The 13,779-nt window shown below is 49.3% G+C and overlaps 1 protein-coding gene across 11 annotated transcripts in view; it reads right to left on the reverse strand.

The window, feature by feature from the left end:
• Atp2b2 (ATPase plasma membrane Ca2+ transporting 2) overlaps positions 1 to 13,779 on the reverse strand; it is a 361,587-nt gene that overhangs the window by 138,158 nt on the left and 209,650 nt on the right. For all 11 annotated transcript variants that reach the window (XM_008854882.2, XM_008854881.3, XM_008854887.1 and 8 more), the window contains one exon: positions 5,152 to 5,665. In XM_008854882.2, the coding sequence (XP_008853104.1) occupies positions 5,152 to 5,350 (199 nt within the window). In that variant the 5' untranslated portion in view covers positions 5,351 to 5,665. The remainder of the gene's footprint in view (positions 1 to 5,151; positions 5,666 to 13,779) is intronic.

The following is a 13,779-nucleotide window of genomic DNA, read 5'->3' on the forward strand; positions in this document are numbered from 1 at the left end:
TATTTTATCTGTACACATGTATTGCCTGCATGTAAGTAAGTGCACCCGTGTTGTGCAATGCCAGCGGAAGACAGAAGAAACCATCAGATCCCCTGGGACTGGAGTTATGGACAGTTGTTAGCTGCCATGTGGGTGCTGGGATTCGAATCCGGGTCTTCTGCAAGAACAACCAGTGTTCTTAACCACTGAGCCATCTCTCCAGCCCCCTGCCTCTACCTTCTAAGTGCAGGGATTACAAGTGTGCACTACCACACCTGGTTTATGTGGTGGTGGGGATGGAACTTGGGGCTGTTTGCATATTAGGCAAGCACTTAATCAACAGAACCACATACTCAGGCCCAGAAGTTGATTTTTCTCAGAAAATTTCCAAAGCATTTTCAAGTCACTGTCTTCCAATGGCAGAGGGAAAGGAACCGAGCTCACAGATAAGAAAACTGAAGCTCAAGAGGCTTGTGCCACCTTAGCAGTGAGGCTGGGACATTCCCATTTCTAGCCTTTCCTCCCATCTGCATTTATGTGAGATGGTGGCTATATTTGCTCAGCCTTGGAAATACTTATGAGTTTTTCTCCTCCAACATTATAGCTGACAGGGCTCAGAGCACTGAAAAGAAGCAGGGGCCCTTGTAGGAAGACTTCTAGGGGGCAGGGAGGCCTTGTCACCTGTCTCTAGGGCATGGAGGTGTCCTCCACCTGGAAGCTGCATCCCAGAAGCCTCAGTCTCTGCCGGCTTAGGACACTACTGTGTCTCTGGCTGCCTTGGTTTCCTTGCAGACCCCCAGGGGCCAAAGAGCCCAAAGAAGAGACTGCACACAGGAACAAAAGGACAGAAGACCCCACTCACTGCCCTACACCACCCCAGGTACTCAGGTTGCGGCAGATCTGTGGACGGTCCTGGCACTCCAGAGCCATTCTCTCTACCTCCTGCAAACTGCTCCCTGGTCCTTCCCCACCACTCACCCCATCATGCAGGCCAGCTTGGGAGTCATACAAAATTAACCACAGGCTCCCTTTTACAACAAGCAGCATGGTGTCAAGTTCTCAGAGCCACCCCAGCCTCTTTGTCTCTCTCATCCTCCCCACTATGAGACACTCAGTGAATACTAACAGGGACCTGTCCCAAGGACCCTTCCTTCAGGGTCAGTGAGGGAAGGATGAGGGCCACAAGAGCCTTGTGTGACTCACAGCAGTGCTATGCTGGGCACAGGGAACCAGAGCTCCTTGTTTCATGGGTAATGCTGGGTGTGCTCCGTCCTGTCCCCAGCCTGCACCTCCATGCCATGCAGGGAGTTTCTTCTCTCTTACACACCCTTCTTTCCCTCTGTGAATATAGCTTAAGCCCTTGGGCACTGTATCAGGTGCTGGGGACACTGCAAGAAGTGCCACCCAGCCTCTGCTCCAGACCTGGATCCCCCAACGCTGGTCCCCCATCTTTTTCCTTTCTCTGATGGCACACACAGTTCCCTGGGCACCATCTTATCTGCTCGCCTAACTCCTTCACAGGGTCAGAGTCATGAGTGTTTTTAAAAGCTCTTAGCATGATGACAGCAAAGATGATCCACATTGCCTCCCCTGCCTCACTATGGCTTATCGACTTGAACCCTCAAGACATCTCTGTGAGGTGCTATTATTATTCCCATTTCACAGATAAGGCAACCAAGGCTCCCAGGAGATCAATAAAAAATTTTCAGTGTCTTTAGAAGATAAAGCCATTCAAGATTGAAACTCAATCATCCCAAGCTGGAAGAGTGTGGGAAGCGAGGGGTTAGCATGTGAACAGGGTGAAGGCATTGTCCAGCAGTGGGCAGGGAAAGTGACCATCAGGGCACAGAGGGTGCCCTGGTTCACAGGATATCATCAAGATCAGGCATCCAGATGGACAGCCCAGCACTAGCTACAGGAGCTGAGCCCATATCCTTTGGTGCAGAAGGTGGTAGAGTCAGACTGCTTGTGGGCTTGGACCCCACCTATCATGTGCAGAGATCTTTCTGCCTAAAGTTAGTTGGGTGACCTGGGGGCTGATCTATGTAGAGTGGGAGCAGTTTCCTGCACCAGCTCCCTGGCAGCTGCATATGAATGGCAGGATGTGTCAGGATCAGCCAGTAGGAGTCTCTGTCTGGAGCTAGCACAGCTCAGACCATGTGGCTTCTAAATTAGAGGCTGGGGTTGGGGGCTAAGCATTTCTTTATATCATAAGAAGGTCAAACAAAACAAGACAAATGCTAAGCCCAAGATGGCAGGAAGAAAAATGTTTCAGGTACCTGGCCTCACTCAGGCCTGCTCCAGCAGAGGATGCCCTGGGTGTGTTGATGTGCCCACCTGAGTGACAGGGATGGTCTCTAGCCTCATACTCCTCATATGCTTAATGGGCTAATTGCTTTTAGGTACATCTATATGGGGGTAAGCAGAGCTGGACACCAGTTAGGGATCTAAAAAGTCACACATCACCCTCTCAGGAGAACATGGCTGCTTCTTACACAATGCAAAGGATAGCAAGAGCTGGCATCACGGAGCACCTAGACTCTGGGTACTTGGTTCATCTCATTCAGTATCTACCACCCTTTGTATTCACAGGAAGTGGAGGTGTTCAGTCTTTGGACTGAATCTTAATGCTCAGAACCATCATGTGTGAGCACTCCTCTAAGTTATTCCACCTTATCCTCACCATCAGCCTATAATGCTACCACCACCATCATCCTGACTACAGAGTTAAAGAAATAGGCACAGAGAGGTTGAGTAACAGGCTTGGCATCATGGGAGAAACTTCTAGAAATCAATGTAGCAGGATCCCAGTTAATCTAATGGTGGATTTTCCTCCTCATCAGAGCTCTGTATTCTTAGATATCTCAGAGAAATTAGCAAGCCCAGAGTGGTCAGGCCAAAGGCCCAGAGGCCCAGGGCTGGCCAGGCAGTGGATAGAGCTACAGTTGCTCTTCAAGCTCTCAGAGGAAAGAACTGTTTCTCACTGAACAGCCAACTTCTTGCCATAACCCATGTCTGGAATTCTACAAGAGGAGTCTTTCTGCTCCATGCTACAGGTGATCCTGTCTCTTTTCCCCACAGTCACGCCCAAACACCTCCTCCAGGAAGCCTTCCAGACTCTCCCTGCCCACTCGCCTCATCACTCTTGGGAGTTGGCAATGCCCCTCCTGCCCCAGTTCTCAGTCTTAATTATCTTCTGTGCTTTATCATCTGTGTGGACATTCAGCTGTTGAGAGGGCTCTTTGCAGCTGGGGACTCAGTGGACATGTCTTGGGGAGTTACTTGTCAGTTGTCAAGCTTTCTTTGGTGGCAGGCACCAGGCTAGGTACACAGACAGAAGAGTTCCTGCCCTCACGTTTGTGCCTGCTTTCCTCCAGCAGTACAGAGAAGGGGCCAGCAACTGTTGGACAATGGTGCTGTCCAGTGCTGGAGTTCAGTCGTGTGGCGCTATGCCCTGAGGTCAAAAGTGGTGGTGGTGGGGTTGTTAACCTAGGGTCCATGCCTATTGGAAGGCCCCAAGCAGTGGCCTATAATTCTTTCAGATAGCTCTTTTTCTGGGGAGAGGGTCACAACCTCAGGCAGCTTCTCCTCAGAACTAAGGCCCAGTGACATTTAAAATCCTCAACTTAAGCAACATCCTGGTCCCCCATTTGAAGGCAAAGACCACTCTGGAAGCCCTGCCTCCTGGAAGGCCAACATACCAGCTGGATGGCAGGTGAACATGATTCATTGTGGCTAGAACTGATTGACTGATTGACAGAAACATGGGAGGGGCACACAGGACCTTGGAGGAGAGCTCATCCTTCTTAGGGCTTCCTTTATCCTTGCTCTCCCCATGGAACTGCACTTCTGGTCCAGCTACCTGACCAGGTGTCAACAAGGGTGGCCATAAGAAGAACCAGCCTTAGCTACTTCTTCTGGCCAGGAGGGAAGGCCACAGATACACAGGAGATGCTGGGCAGGGTGCCCATGTGTGACCATGAGCCTGCCCAGCTGGCCTCTGAGGGCCCCATGAGCTTAACAAAGCAGCCTCAACATGAATGAACTGGGATGGTGTCTAGCAGAGTCCAGCTGAGGACACAGAACTTTGGGAATAGATTTCTTCAACCTAGCTGCCCACCTACCTCCCAGTAGTGATCTCTACTTGGGAAAGTAACTATAATCCACATAGAAATAATCATGTTTGCCACTTATTGAGCACCCACTGTATGCCCAGGTCTGCACTAAGCACCATTCAGGAGGCATGCTCTGGGACAGCTGGGATGATTCAGAGGAAGAGGTCAAGGCTCAGGACAGCCCTTGCTCTAAGTCACAGGCCCTGGAAGAGTCAGGGAAGAGTTGCCTGCCCATGCCTGTAGCTTTGTGTAGGGAATGTGTCCCACAGGGTTAGAGGAGGAACTTGCAGCAGACAAGGGTAGGAATGGAACCCCAGGAGGCCTGAACTCTTTCCCCTCTTGGATGACGTTCTATCTCTGGTCCCCTCTAGAGAGGCCCCAAAAGCAGAGTGATTCTCTCTGAAAACTCCAGGCATGCTCACTTTGTACAGTTGCAAGGTAGCCCCCCTCTTACCCCTAGGTCAGAACCTACAAGGACATCTATCATCCTGCTCATCATAGCCTGTCTTCAGCTCTCTAGTCCATGCCCACTGCCCCAAGTCCCAACAATCTCTAACCAGAGTCCAGATTTGGGACACACAAGTGCCATTCAGCCTGGATATGTAACATGCTGGGACAGCTAGAATTGGCTTCCTGTCTGTAGTGCTGTTATTCCATGCCCAAGGCAGCCAGCAGGAGGGGACTCCTGAGGCTTGGGCATGGTGGACAGATGGTGTCTGGGAATCTGGACTCTCAGCTATGGCCACACTGTGGTCTGTGGGGGATGCAGGGTACTTGTTGGGCCTGGACAAAGACAAGCAGGGCATGGCTAATTTTTGAGCCCTCTCCAGCTGCCCTTCTGTTCTGTCTCAATGTTAGATGCCTCTTGCTTCTCACAGTGGTTGTCTGACCCCTGGTGACACTCAGCTTTCTTGCTATAACTCAGCTAAAGTCTGTAGTCATTGGTGTTTCAGCCTGCTTTGCAAACATCCTACTGGTAGTCTGGTAGTCTGCATGAATCACCCCCCTCCCAGGGCCAACTCCAAGTCAGCCCTGGGTTGAAACCTCCCACACCTACCTTCGACAGGTGAGGTTCTGAGGCGCCGACAGATGGCTTCAGTGTCCCCGTAGGTCTCCTTGATCTTGACCACAGCCTCGGTACCCCGCAGCTCCATGAGGGAGCGGAGCTCCTCCATGGTGCACCCGAATTCACCCCCATGGCTTGACTCATTTCTTTGGTTTTTGGAGTAAAAGTCGCTGTTTGTCATATCACCCATGTTTGCCAAAGTCCCTGCTCAGGGTGGGCTTGAGAGTCAGCACTGGACAAGAGGCTTCTGGGTGATGGCTGTGTGTAGCTATCCTCAGCACACCCTCACTGGAGGGTGGCAGCTCCAGGTGGCCAACTCCGAGTCCCAGGGGGAGGGTGTGGCAGAGGCAGTCTGGTGATGGTGGTGGTGAGCTCCAAGGGGTGTCCCCACGTGTGGGGTGAGGTCCAGGGACCAGAGTGGCTCAGGGCTGCAGACCCAGGAGTCTCCATTCAGTGGGGCCCATGCTGCTCCCTGGAGCTGGCATCTACATGGTCGGAGTGGCTCCTATGGGGACAAACACAGAATGGGTGATGAGAGTCAGACATTGACGTCCCATGGGACAGGTGCTTGGGAGGGCTGGGAACAGGTGTCTACATGCCACTCAATGAAAACATTGATTACACACCCATGTACTCTAAAACATACATCTAACTCAACATCCCTTTGCACACCAGCACACTGAAAATTCAATGGTTACCATGATATTTCAGCCCTAAGGTACAGCCTGGGAATGCCTTAGGGCATACCACAGCCCCCTCATGGCCCACTATGCCACATGATGCACCAACTTCCCACCCTGGTGTGCACATGTCCTCTGCCACACACAGCCCAAATGCCATATACACCTACTGACCTGCTCTTGGCGCCATATACACCAGCACAGGGCCCACTTCATGCCACTCTGATGGTGACACCTCTCCATGTATGTTGTCACCCAGTCTCTTCTCTAGGCATATAACTTAATATTCTTCTCTCACAGACACATGCATGCACAGCAGACCCCCATTTCTCTTTCTCTGACTGACCCTGTGTGTTTACATGTGCCCCATGTCCACGGTCTCTCTGGGTTACAACTCCCCCTGTGAATACACAGTCTCTGGGCCCCAGCACCCCGTCACCTCCCCTCACAACACTCCCTCCCCTCTCACAACCCCATCTCCAGTCACAGCCCCTACCACTCCAAACACTCAACCTGGCCCAAGGAGCGACCATGAATATTCATGAGGCTGTCCTTGAACTCAGAGCTTTGGTTCTCAGCAATAGCTGAGATTCACAGAGCCCTCACCTGGAGCCCCCATATGTCAGCACCAAGGACAACGACCAGCTCCCTCTGGAAGCCAAGAGGCTGAGGGAATTACTTCTGCCCCGCCAGGCCACCGGTTCAGGAGTGCAGTGGCTATGGGCTGCCAAGAGAGAATCCAATCCACCCAGACACCCAACACCAGTGGCCAGGCCCCAGCAAGCGTTGGGTGACAAAGGGCCCCTGCTGAGATCAGTTGAGCCTGGCATGGGGGACGAGCCCCACCCATTGGCCACAGCCAGCTGGCCATCAGAGTGGGTAGTGAAGGGGTGGGGATAAGGGGAGGAGGGAAGGCCCAAGCAGCATCCAGCCTCACTTGTCTGACCTCTCTTCTTCACAGCCCTTCCTCCACACATTTTAGAGGTGGAGGCAATCAGGTTGAAACTCAGAGAGGGAAAGTAACTCATTCAGCACCACACAGAGCAAGACTGTGGAGTCCAGAAAGGATGTCTTTTCCTCTTCCTTCCCCTGGGGAATTTCTCTTGAAGTGCTGTGTGGGGTGGACTGTGCAGACAAACACAGTTGGGAAGAAATCCATCCAGGATCTAATCCAGAGCTCTCCTGAATCCTGGCTGAAGCATACTGGCTAAGTCCCTTTATCTAAACAATAGGGTCAGTAATGGCACCATTCTCTGTCTCCAGGCTACTGCTCAGCACACTGGGAATAATGAACCACATCCAAATCCAGTGTGTTTCCACTTGGGGGATCCCCATCAGGGGTACTGCACAGGAGGTGTTCACTATCTCTCACAGATGACAGGATGGTGCACTGTGGTTTATGTACATCAGGACCAACAGGTATTGCATAGAGTACAGCATGGACATGGTGTTCTTAGGGAAGACCTGGATGCCAGAGAACCAACGTATGCATGGGGTTTCCCTCCAATGCTGCAAGAGTATTCATACCACCCCTGGAACACCCCATCCCTCCAAAACTAAAGGAACAGGTGAGGTGGAGGCTGATCACATATGAACAGAAACAATATTCCCTTTCTCCAATTTCTTTTTTTTTTTAAATTAAAGGCAGGGTCTCTTGTAGCCCCAGATTAGCCTCAACTTGCTATGTAGCTGAGGATGACCTGGAACTCCTGATCTTCCTGATTCCACCTTCCAAGTCCTGGGGTTACAGGCATGTGCCACCACACGTGGCTTTTCTCTCCTGTTTCTTAAACACATATATGTTAGGTGCCATGCTAAGACATTGGCATATAGTAACATGTGTAGGGGCCAGGGATCAGGTCAGCAACATGGTGCTTGCCTCATATGTAGGAGGCCCTGGGGTCCATCTCCAGTAACTCTCTCTCTCTCTCTCTCTCTCTCTCTCTCTCTCTCTTTATACAATATCATCTACTGGAAGGTAAATTCCAAGGAGGCAGCAGTTAGTATGTTTTGTGTGTTGCTCTGGCTAAAGAGGTATCTTAGTTAATAACTTCTGTAATGATAAACGAACGAATAAAAAGCAAACAAACACCATTTCATTTTTTGAGACAGGGTTTCATGTAGCTCAGGGTAGCCTCTAACTCCCTATGTAGTTGAAGATGACCTTGAACTCCTGCTCCTCCAGCCTCTGTCTCCTGGATACTGGCATTATAGACATGCTCCATCAAGCCCAGCTTCCTGTTAGGTCTTCATAACCCCACAAGGTGGATATTTTAATTAAGCCCATTTAATTGATAAAGAGAACAAGCCCATGAGACTGAAACCATTTGTTTAAGGTCATGAAGCAGGGGATGTCAGGGAATAGAACATCTTTTTAATCCGAGACCCTGGATTCTTGTCCACCACCCTATAGGAAGGTGCTTGAGAGAGGCCTGTTCTAGGAGTCTCTTTGGGAAGTTCTTGCATCTGAGACTCACATTGATTGCCCCTTTCCCCTGCTACAAGTGACTGCATGTCTTCAGCAGGACCCTATCTCCAGCATACACCAGCCATAGGAGGTATGGGGACCCCTCTTAGAGCACATAGGGTTAAGGAGGCCTGGGCCCCACAATTGAGGACACAGAGGCTTGTGTGTCAAGCAGAATGTTTCCTACTGCAGACTGTGTGTGTCTTGTATAATTCCAGGAAACTAGGAGAAAAAACAAATGGCCCAAACAAGATGAGGATCAAGTGAGGCAGTCACAGAGGTCAAGAGAGAAGGAAGGAAAGGAGTCATCAGCTCTTTCCGGCCAGTTCAGTGGTTCGGGTCTTTGATGTTTGGAAATGTAAGGTGGGGTGGGTCTGAGATGCTCAGGGTAGATGAATTCCCCCTTAGCTGGAGGGAGGGGTCGATTAGAAAACTTCAGAACAGGTTTTGCTTTCCAGGGACAGGAAGTAACTTGATGAGACACAGATCTTCAATTGGGAGCCTGGGAGACCTTAGTCCTCAGCCTCCAGGCAACAGTGTGGGCAGGGAATGGCTAAGGCAGGTGCATCTTTGTGACTCCTGTCCTGCCCTATACCTAGTGTTGCTGAAAGAGCACCATGGGCCTGAGCTACTCACCTCATCTCCCTGAATCCTGGTGTCAGTATCTATAACTTGTATATTATAATACCACTCTACTGGCACCTGGAAGGCGTTAACTGAGCACTTACTAGGTGCTCTTACTAGGTGCCAGGTGTCCTAGAGTCTTACAGGGACATCTATCTCAGAGATGCCATGAGGTCTGAAGAGCATGGCTCTGGAAACTACCATGTGCGGGATCAAATTTCAGTTCTGTCATCTCCCAGCAGAATGGGAAGAGGACTAAATTTGTTTTCATTATCTTACAAAAGAAGCAGGAACTCAAAGCGTCTACCTCACAGGTGTTTTGCTGTCTTGATGAGTCATTCATGTGAAATACTTAGGACCAAGTCCAGTGCCTGGGAAGCACTCAGGAAGTACTGTGACTGCTGTTACAGCCACCTCATGACAAAGGTGACTGTGATAACTCTATAGAACATATGTGGAAACCGAGGTTGATAGTGGTGGAGCTGGGATTTGAACCCAGGCAGTGTGCATCCAGTGACTCACTCACTCAGAGTGATTTGAGGCTTTGCCTCAAAGAGTTCTCACAAGGCCTATACTAAGTGACATATGGGAAGCAAAGTGCCTTGCAAACGATGAGGGGTTTTTAAACCCCAAGGCGCTGTTTGCTATCTGTCCCCTGCTACCTGGGGCATGACTTCTAGGCACTGATAATTACATCTGACAACACAGGCCAGGAGAATTGTTAGCAGCAATTATCTCTGTGATCACAATAGCAGCAATGAACTAACAGGCTGCTGGTAATATATTAAGGACTATGAGGTTAGGATGAACTGATCACTCACAATCTATCCTTCCTGATCCATATCCACCTGATCATTCACAATCTATCCTTCCTTTATTTCTCTCCTTCCCTCCATCCACCAATCCATTCATCCATTCATCCATCCACTTACCATCTATCCTTCCTTTCTTCCCTCCACTATCTTATCCATACACCCACTACCCACTCAACATCTGTCCTTACTTTATTCCTTGCTTCCCTCCATCCCTTCCTCCTTCCCTCCTTCTGTTCCTCCCTTCCTCCCTCCCTCCCTCCATCTATCCGTCCATCCATCCATCCATTCTTCTACCCATTTACCCATCCATCCATACATATAACTATTTATCCATCATCCTCTACCCATATATCAGTCCATCCATCCATCCATCCACCTATCCATTCATCCATCTATTCATCTATCCACCATTGATCAATCCATCCTTCCTTTCTTCTATTCATCCATCCATCTACATTCATCCATCCATACATCATACATCTTTCCTTCTTTTCTTCCTTTCTTCTCTCCCTCCTTCCCTCCCTCCCTCCCTCCTTCCTTTCCATCCATCCATTCATCTTCTTTTCACCCATCTATCAATCCATTAATCCATGTATCCATTCACTCACTCACCGTTCATCCACTCAATTACTGTGTATAGGAGCTTATTTGGTGTCAAGCAACAAATAACTGAGAGCTGGTCCCTGCCATCTAAGAGTGGGAGTAGGGTGATAAAGAAAACCATGGTTTCCATGACTTGTTGGGCTTGCCACCATCGGGGAGTCCTGGGTGCTGTGGTAGGGTAGGGTAGGGTAGGAAGACTTGACTAAGTCCTAGCCTGCAGGAAAAAACTTTCCCTTCATCTCTGAGTAGGAGACATCTTTCCCTGGATGTAAAGCAGGAAGCTGGACCAGGAAGAAGTAGAATCACAATTGGCTGTCAGTGAAGTGCAGGAAGGGACTGGTGTGAGTATGGAGGAACGAAAATCTGTGGTAATCAAATCAGCCACAATTCAGAGTTTTAATCCTGCCCCTGGATGACACATCTTTACTTCTCTGCCTCTTCTGACACTGTTAATCCCCAGTGCCCACATACCACAGGTGCCCACACAAGGTCACCCCCATGCTGGGTATACTGGTTTTTCCTTTTGTAGCTGACTTTGGGTCTTTCCTCAGTGTCCCTTTCTCAGAAGCACCTCTGGCCGCCCAGCCTGCATACACATCTCTGGCTTGTTGCATGCCTCACCTCTTATTCTTGGGTATGGGAACCATTATTCCTTTCCACCAGAGCCTGAGAGCCACACTTGAACAGGAGTCGTGCTTCCTGTGGAGTCAATATGGTGCTGGGTACTCACATGTGCTCCATAAATGTTTAGTAAGTGAATGAAGGCCCAGGTCAGCCCTCAGTGTCATCTATGAGGTGTGGTGAGGCCCCCACTCCCCCTTCCCCTCGTCATAAGGCAAGGCTGAAGCTGATCAGGAAGCTGTTCCCTTGGCCAGGGCTCCACCAGATTCTCATGTCTTTGCTGCTTCATCACATGGCTTACATTGTGAGGCTGAGGGATATAATAAACTGTGAGTGTGAGAGATTTCCCTAAGCTTTCTGAATTTCATATACCCAGTGGGGATGACCCTGCCTTCCCTAGGGCTGCTGTGAGGACCAAGGGAGACCCACTTCTGACACAGAGAAGATCTGTGATGTGACTTCCTTGAGTGTCTACTCTGCCCCATCATTAGCGAAGTTTCTCACATGGTTTCTTTATGAGGCTCCATTGTAGTCAGCACTCAACACTGCATGGGGGCAGTGTTGTCAACCCTAGGCTTACAGACAAAAGTAGGCCATACAGCCAGGCCTCAGCCCAGAGAGGTTGGGCAACACACAGGAGGTCACCAGTGATGGAGACTATAGAGACACAGCTCAGCAACCCCCTCCTTGCATCCCTGGCTTCTGTTGTGTGATCTCTTCTCTGCGCCTCAGTTTCCCATGTGGCAAGTGAAGAGAGTGGACTAGCTCTCTCCAGGGTCCCTTCAGGCTCTAAAGCTCCAAGTCCTTCAGAAACCAGAACATTCTGACAATATAGGATTTCTGTATTTTGGTTTCATCTTATTAGCATTTAAATGAGTCTTTATTGTTATATTTCAACGACTAAAGAATAGGTTAGAAGTGCTTTAATAGAAAAGTCTTTGCAAGGAGAGACACTGGCAGAGGAAGCACACACACACACACATATATATATCTCACATATATGCATGCATATATTATGTTAATTTAACAAAGAGAGAATCTATCTTTCAAAGGAAAGATTTTAAAAAAGCAACCCCTAGCCTAAACCAACAGCTTTTCAGATCCGAACGAAAGCATGCCTGGTAGCTGGAACTGTTGCAAATGAATTATGTACTAAAAATAACTTCTGGATGTCGAATCCTTCTGTTTTAAGATGTGCTGAATTTAAATGCCACCTGAATATGTATTTTTAAAGTCCCCACTTTCTTTGAATCATCCCTGGCAATTGGAATTAATGTGGGGACACGGTGTGAAGGCCCCTGGTGATCCAGGTCCTGCTCTGCCAGTTGCGGCTTGTGTAACTCAAGTAGGACTCTTTGCCTCAGTTTACTCATCTCCAAAAAGGGGGGCATCCTACAGTCAACCTTGCAGGGCTTTGAAAGGGTTAGCTGAGGCAGAGATTGGTTCAGCTCCTGGCCATAATGAAGTTTGTTCCTTGGTGAATGTTCTTACTGTGATAATTTAACTCACCCTCTGCTTCTAACTGTGGCTAAACTGGACCACCCCCTGAGTGCTGCCTTTAAAGCAGAACTCAGAAATGGCTTTGCCACTGCCTCAAGGGTCCTTGTCCCTGCTTGGTGGCTGAAGAGGCTTGCTCCTTGTCAGCTCAGCACACAGGCTTTGTCCCCCTCTGTTCTGAGCTGAATAATTCTTATTCCCACAGGGTGGGATACTTTCTTTCCTCTTCTGGCTGTGGGTTCTGACAGTGATTCAGAGCTGGGTGAGTTGGTCAGGGAAGCAGGGAAGCTCAGCCCCTCAGGCAGAGACAGAGGGACAGAACCCTTTCCTGTCCTCTCTACAGAGTGTCAGCCACTCTCCTGCACACCTCTTTCTGGGGAATTAATTTCCTTTACACATGTGTGTAAAAAGGAGAGAGGTTGATGGGCATGGGTAAGCATGGGCATGGATGTGCAGGTGGGTGTAGAGTCTGGCTCATCAGGAGTGCGTTATGTTGAGTTTATGAGTGGGACAAGGCCTAGAACACCCTTTAGTTGGGTGTGTGAGATGGCTGGGGTTGGGAATTGCTGTGTGTGTGTGGGGGTGGGAGGGTCCCTATAATGTGTCAGATGTATGCTTTGTGTTAGGGACTCCAAAGGATGAGAGGAACCACACAGGCCACTGGATGTCAGCAGGAATGTGTGAACATATCTGTGCCACCCCCACTGGAGTGTGTGTGTGTGAGGGTTTGTCAAAGCTGGTGCTGACAATCTCAGCTCTGCATTCTCACAGCTGAGGAGAGAGAACGGGGAAAGAAGAGAGGAACTGAAAATGAATACCGCAGAAGCTAAGTTACTGCTATTTTTAGGCAATCCCTATTCTGTAAACCAGAAAAGGAAAAGTTTAAAAAAAAGAAAGGAAGAAAGAAAGGAAAAAAGCCTTATAAAGAGTCTTGAAAGTCTTGAAGACACAGGAAGAAGCAGGGTGATTAGCTAGAGACCCGCTTCACAGCTTCTCCTCTCAGAGCCAACTCTCTCCACTGTGGTCCCTAGAGGGGTCACCAATGGTAGGTGATGGGGACAAGTGTCCATCTCTGGTTCTCCAGATGTTTCACACATGCATTCATTTACCAATTCATCTACCTAGCCATCCACTTATCCATCATGTGCTAATCTATTCATTCATCCATCCTTACATCCACCCACCTAATCATCCATCCATTTATCCATCCATCTACCCACCCACCTACTCACCACCTAACCATCCATCCATCCATCTACCCACCCACTCACCCACCTAAACATCCATTCATTCATCCATCTAATACCCACCC

This window comes from Nannospalax galili, unplaced genomic scaffold, assembly GCF_000622305.1.
Source record: "Nannospalax galili isolate Female #2095 unplaced genomic scaffold, S.galili_v1.0 scaffold406, whole genome shotgun sequence".
In the NCBI taxonomy this organism is placed as follows: domain Eukaryota; kingdom Metazoa; phylum Chordata; class Mammalia; order Rodentia; family Spalacidae; genus Nannospalax; species Nannospalax galili.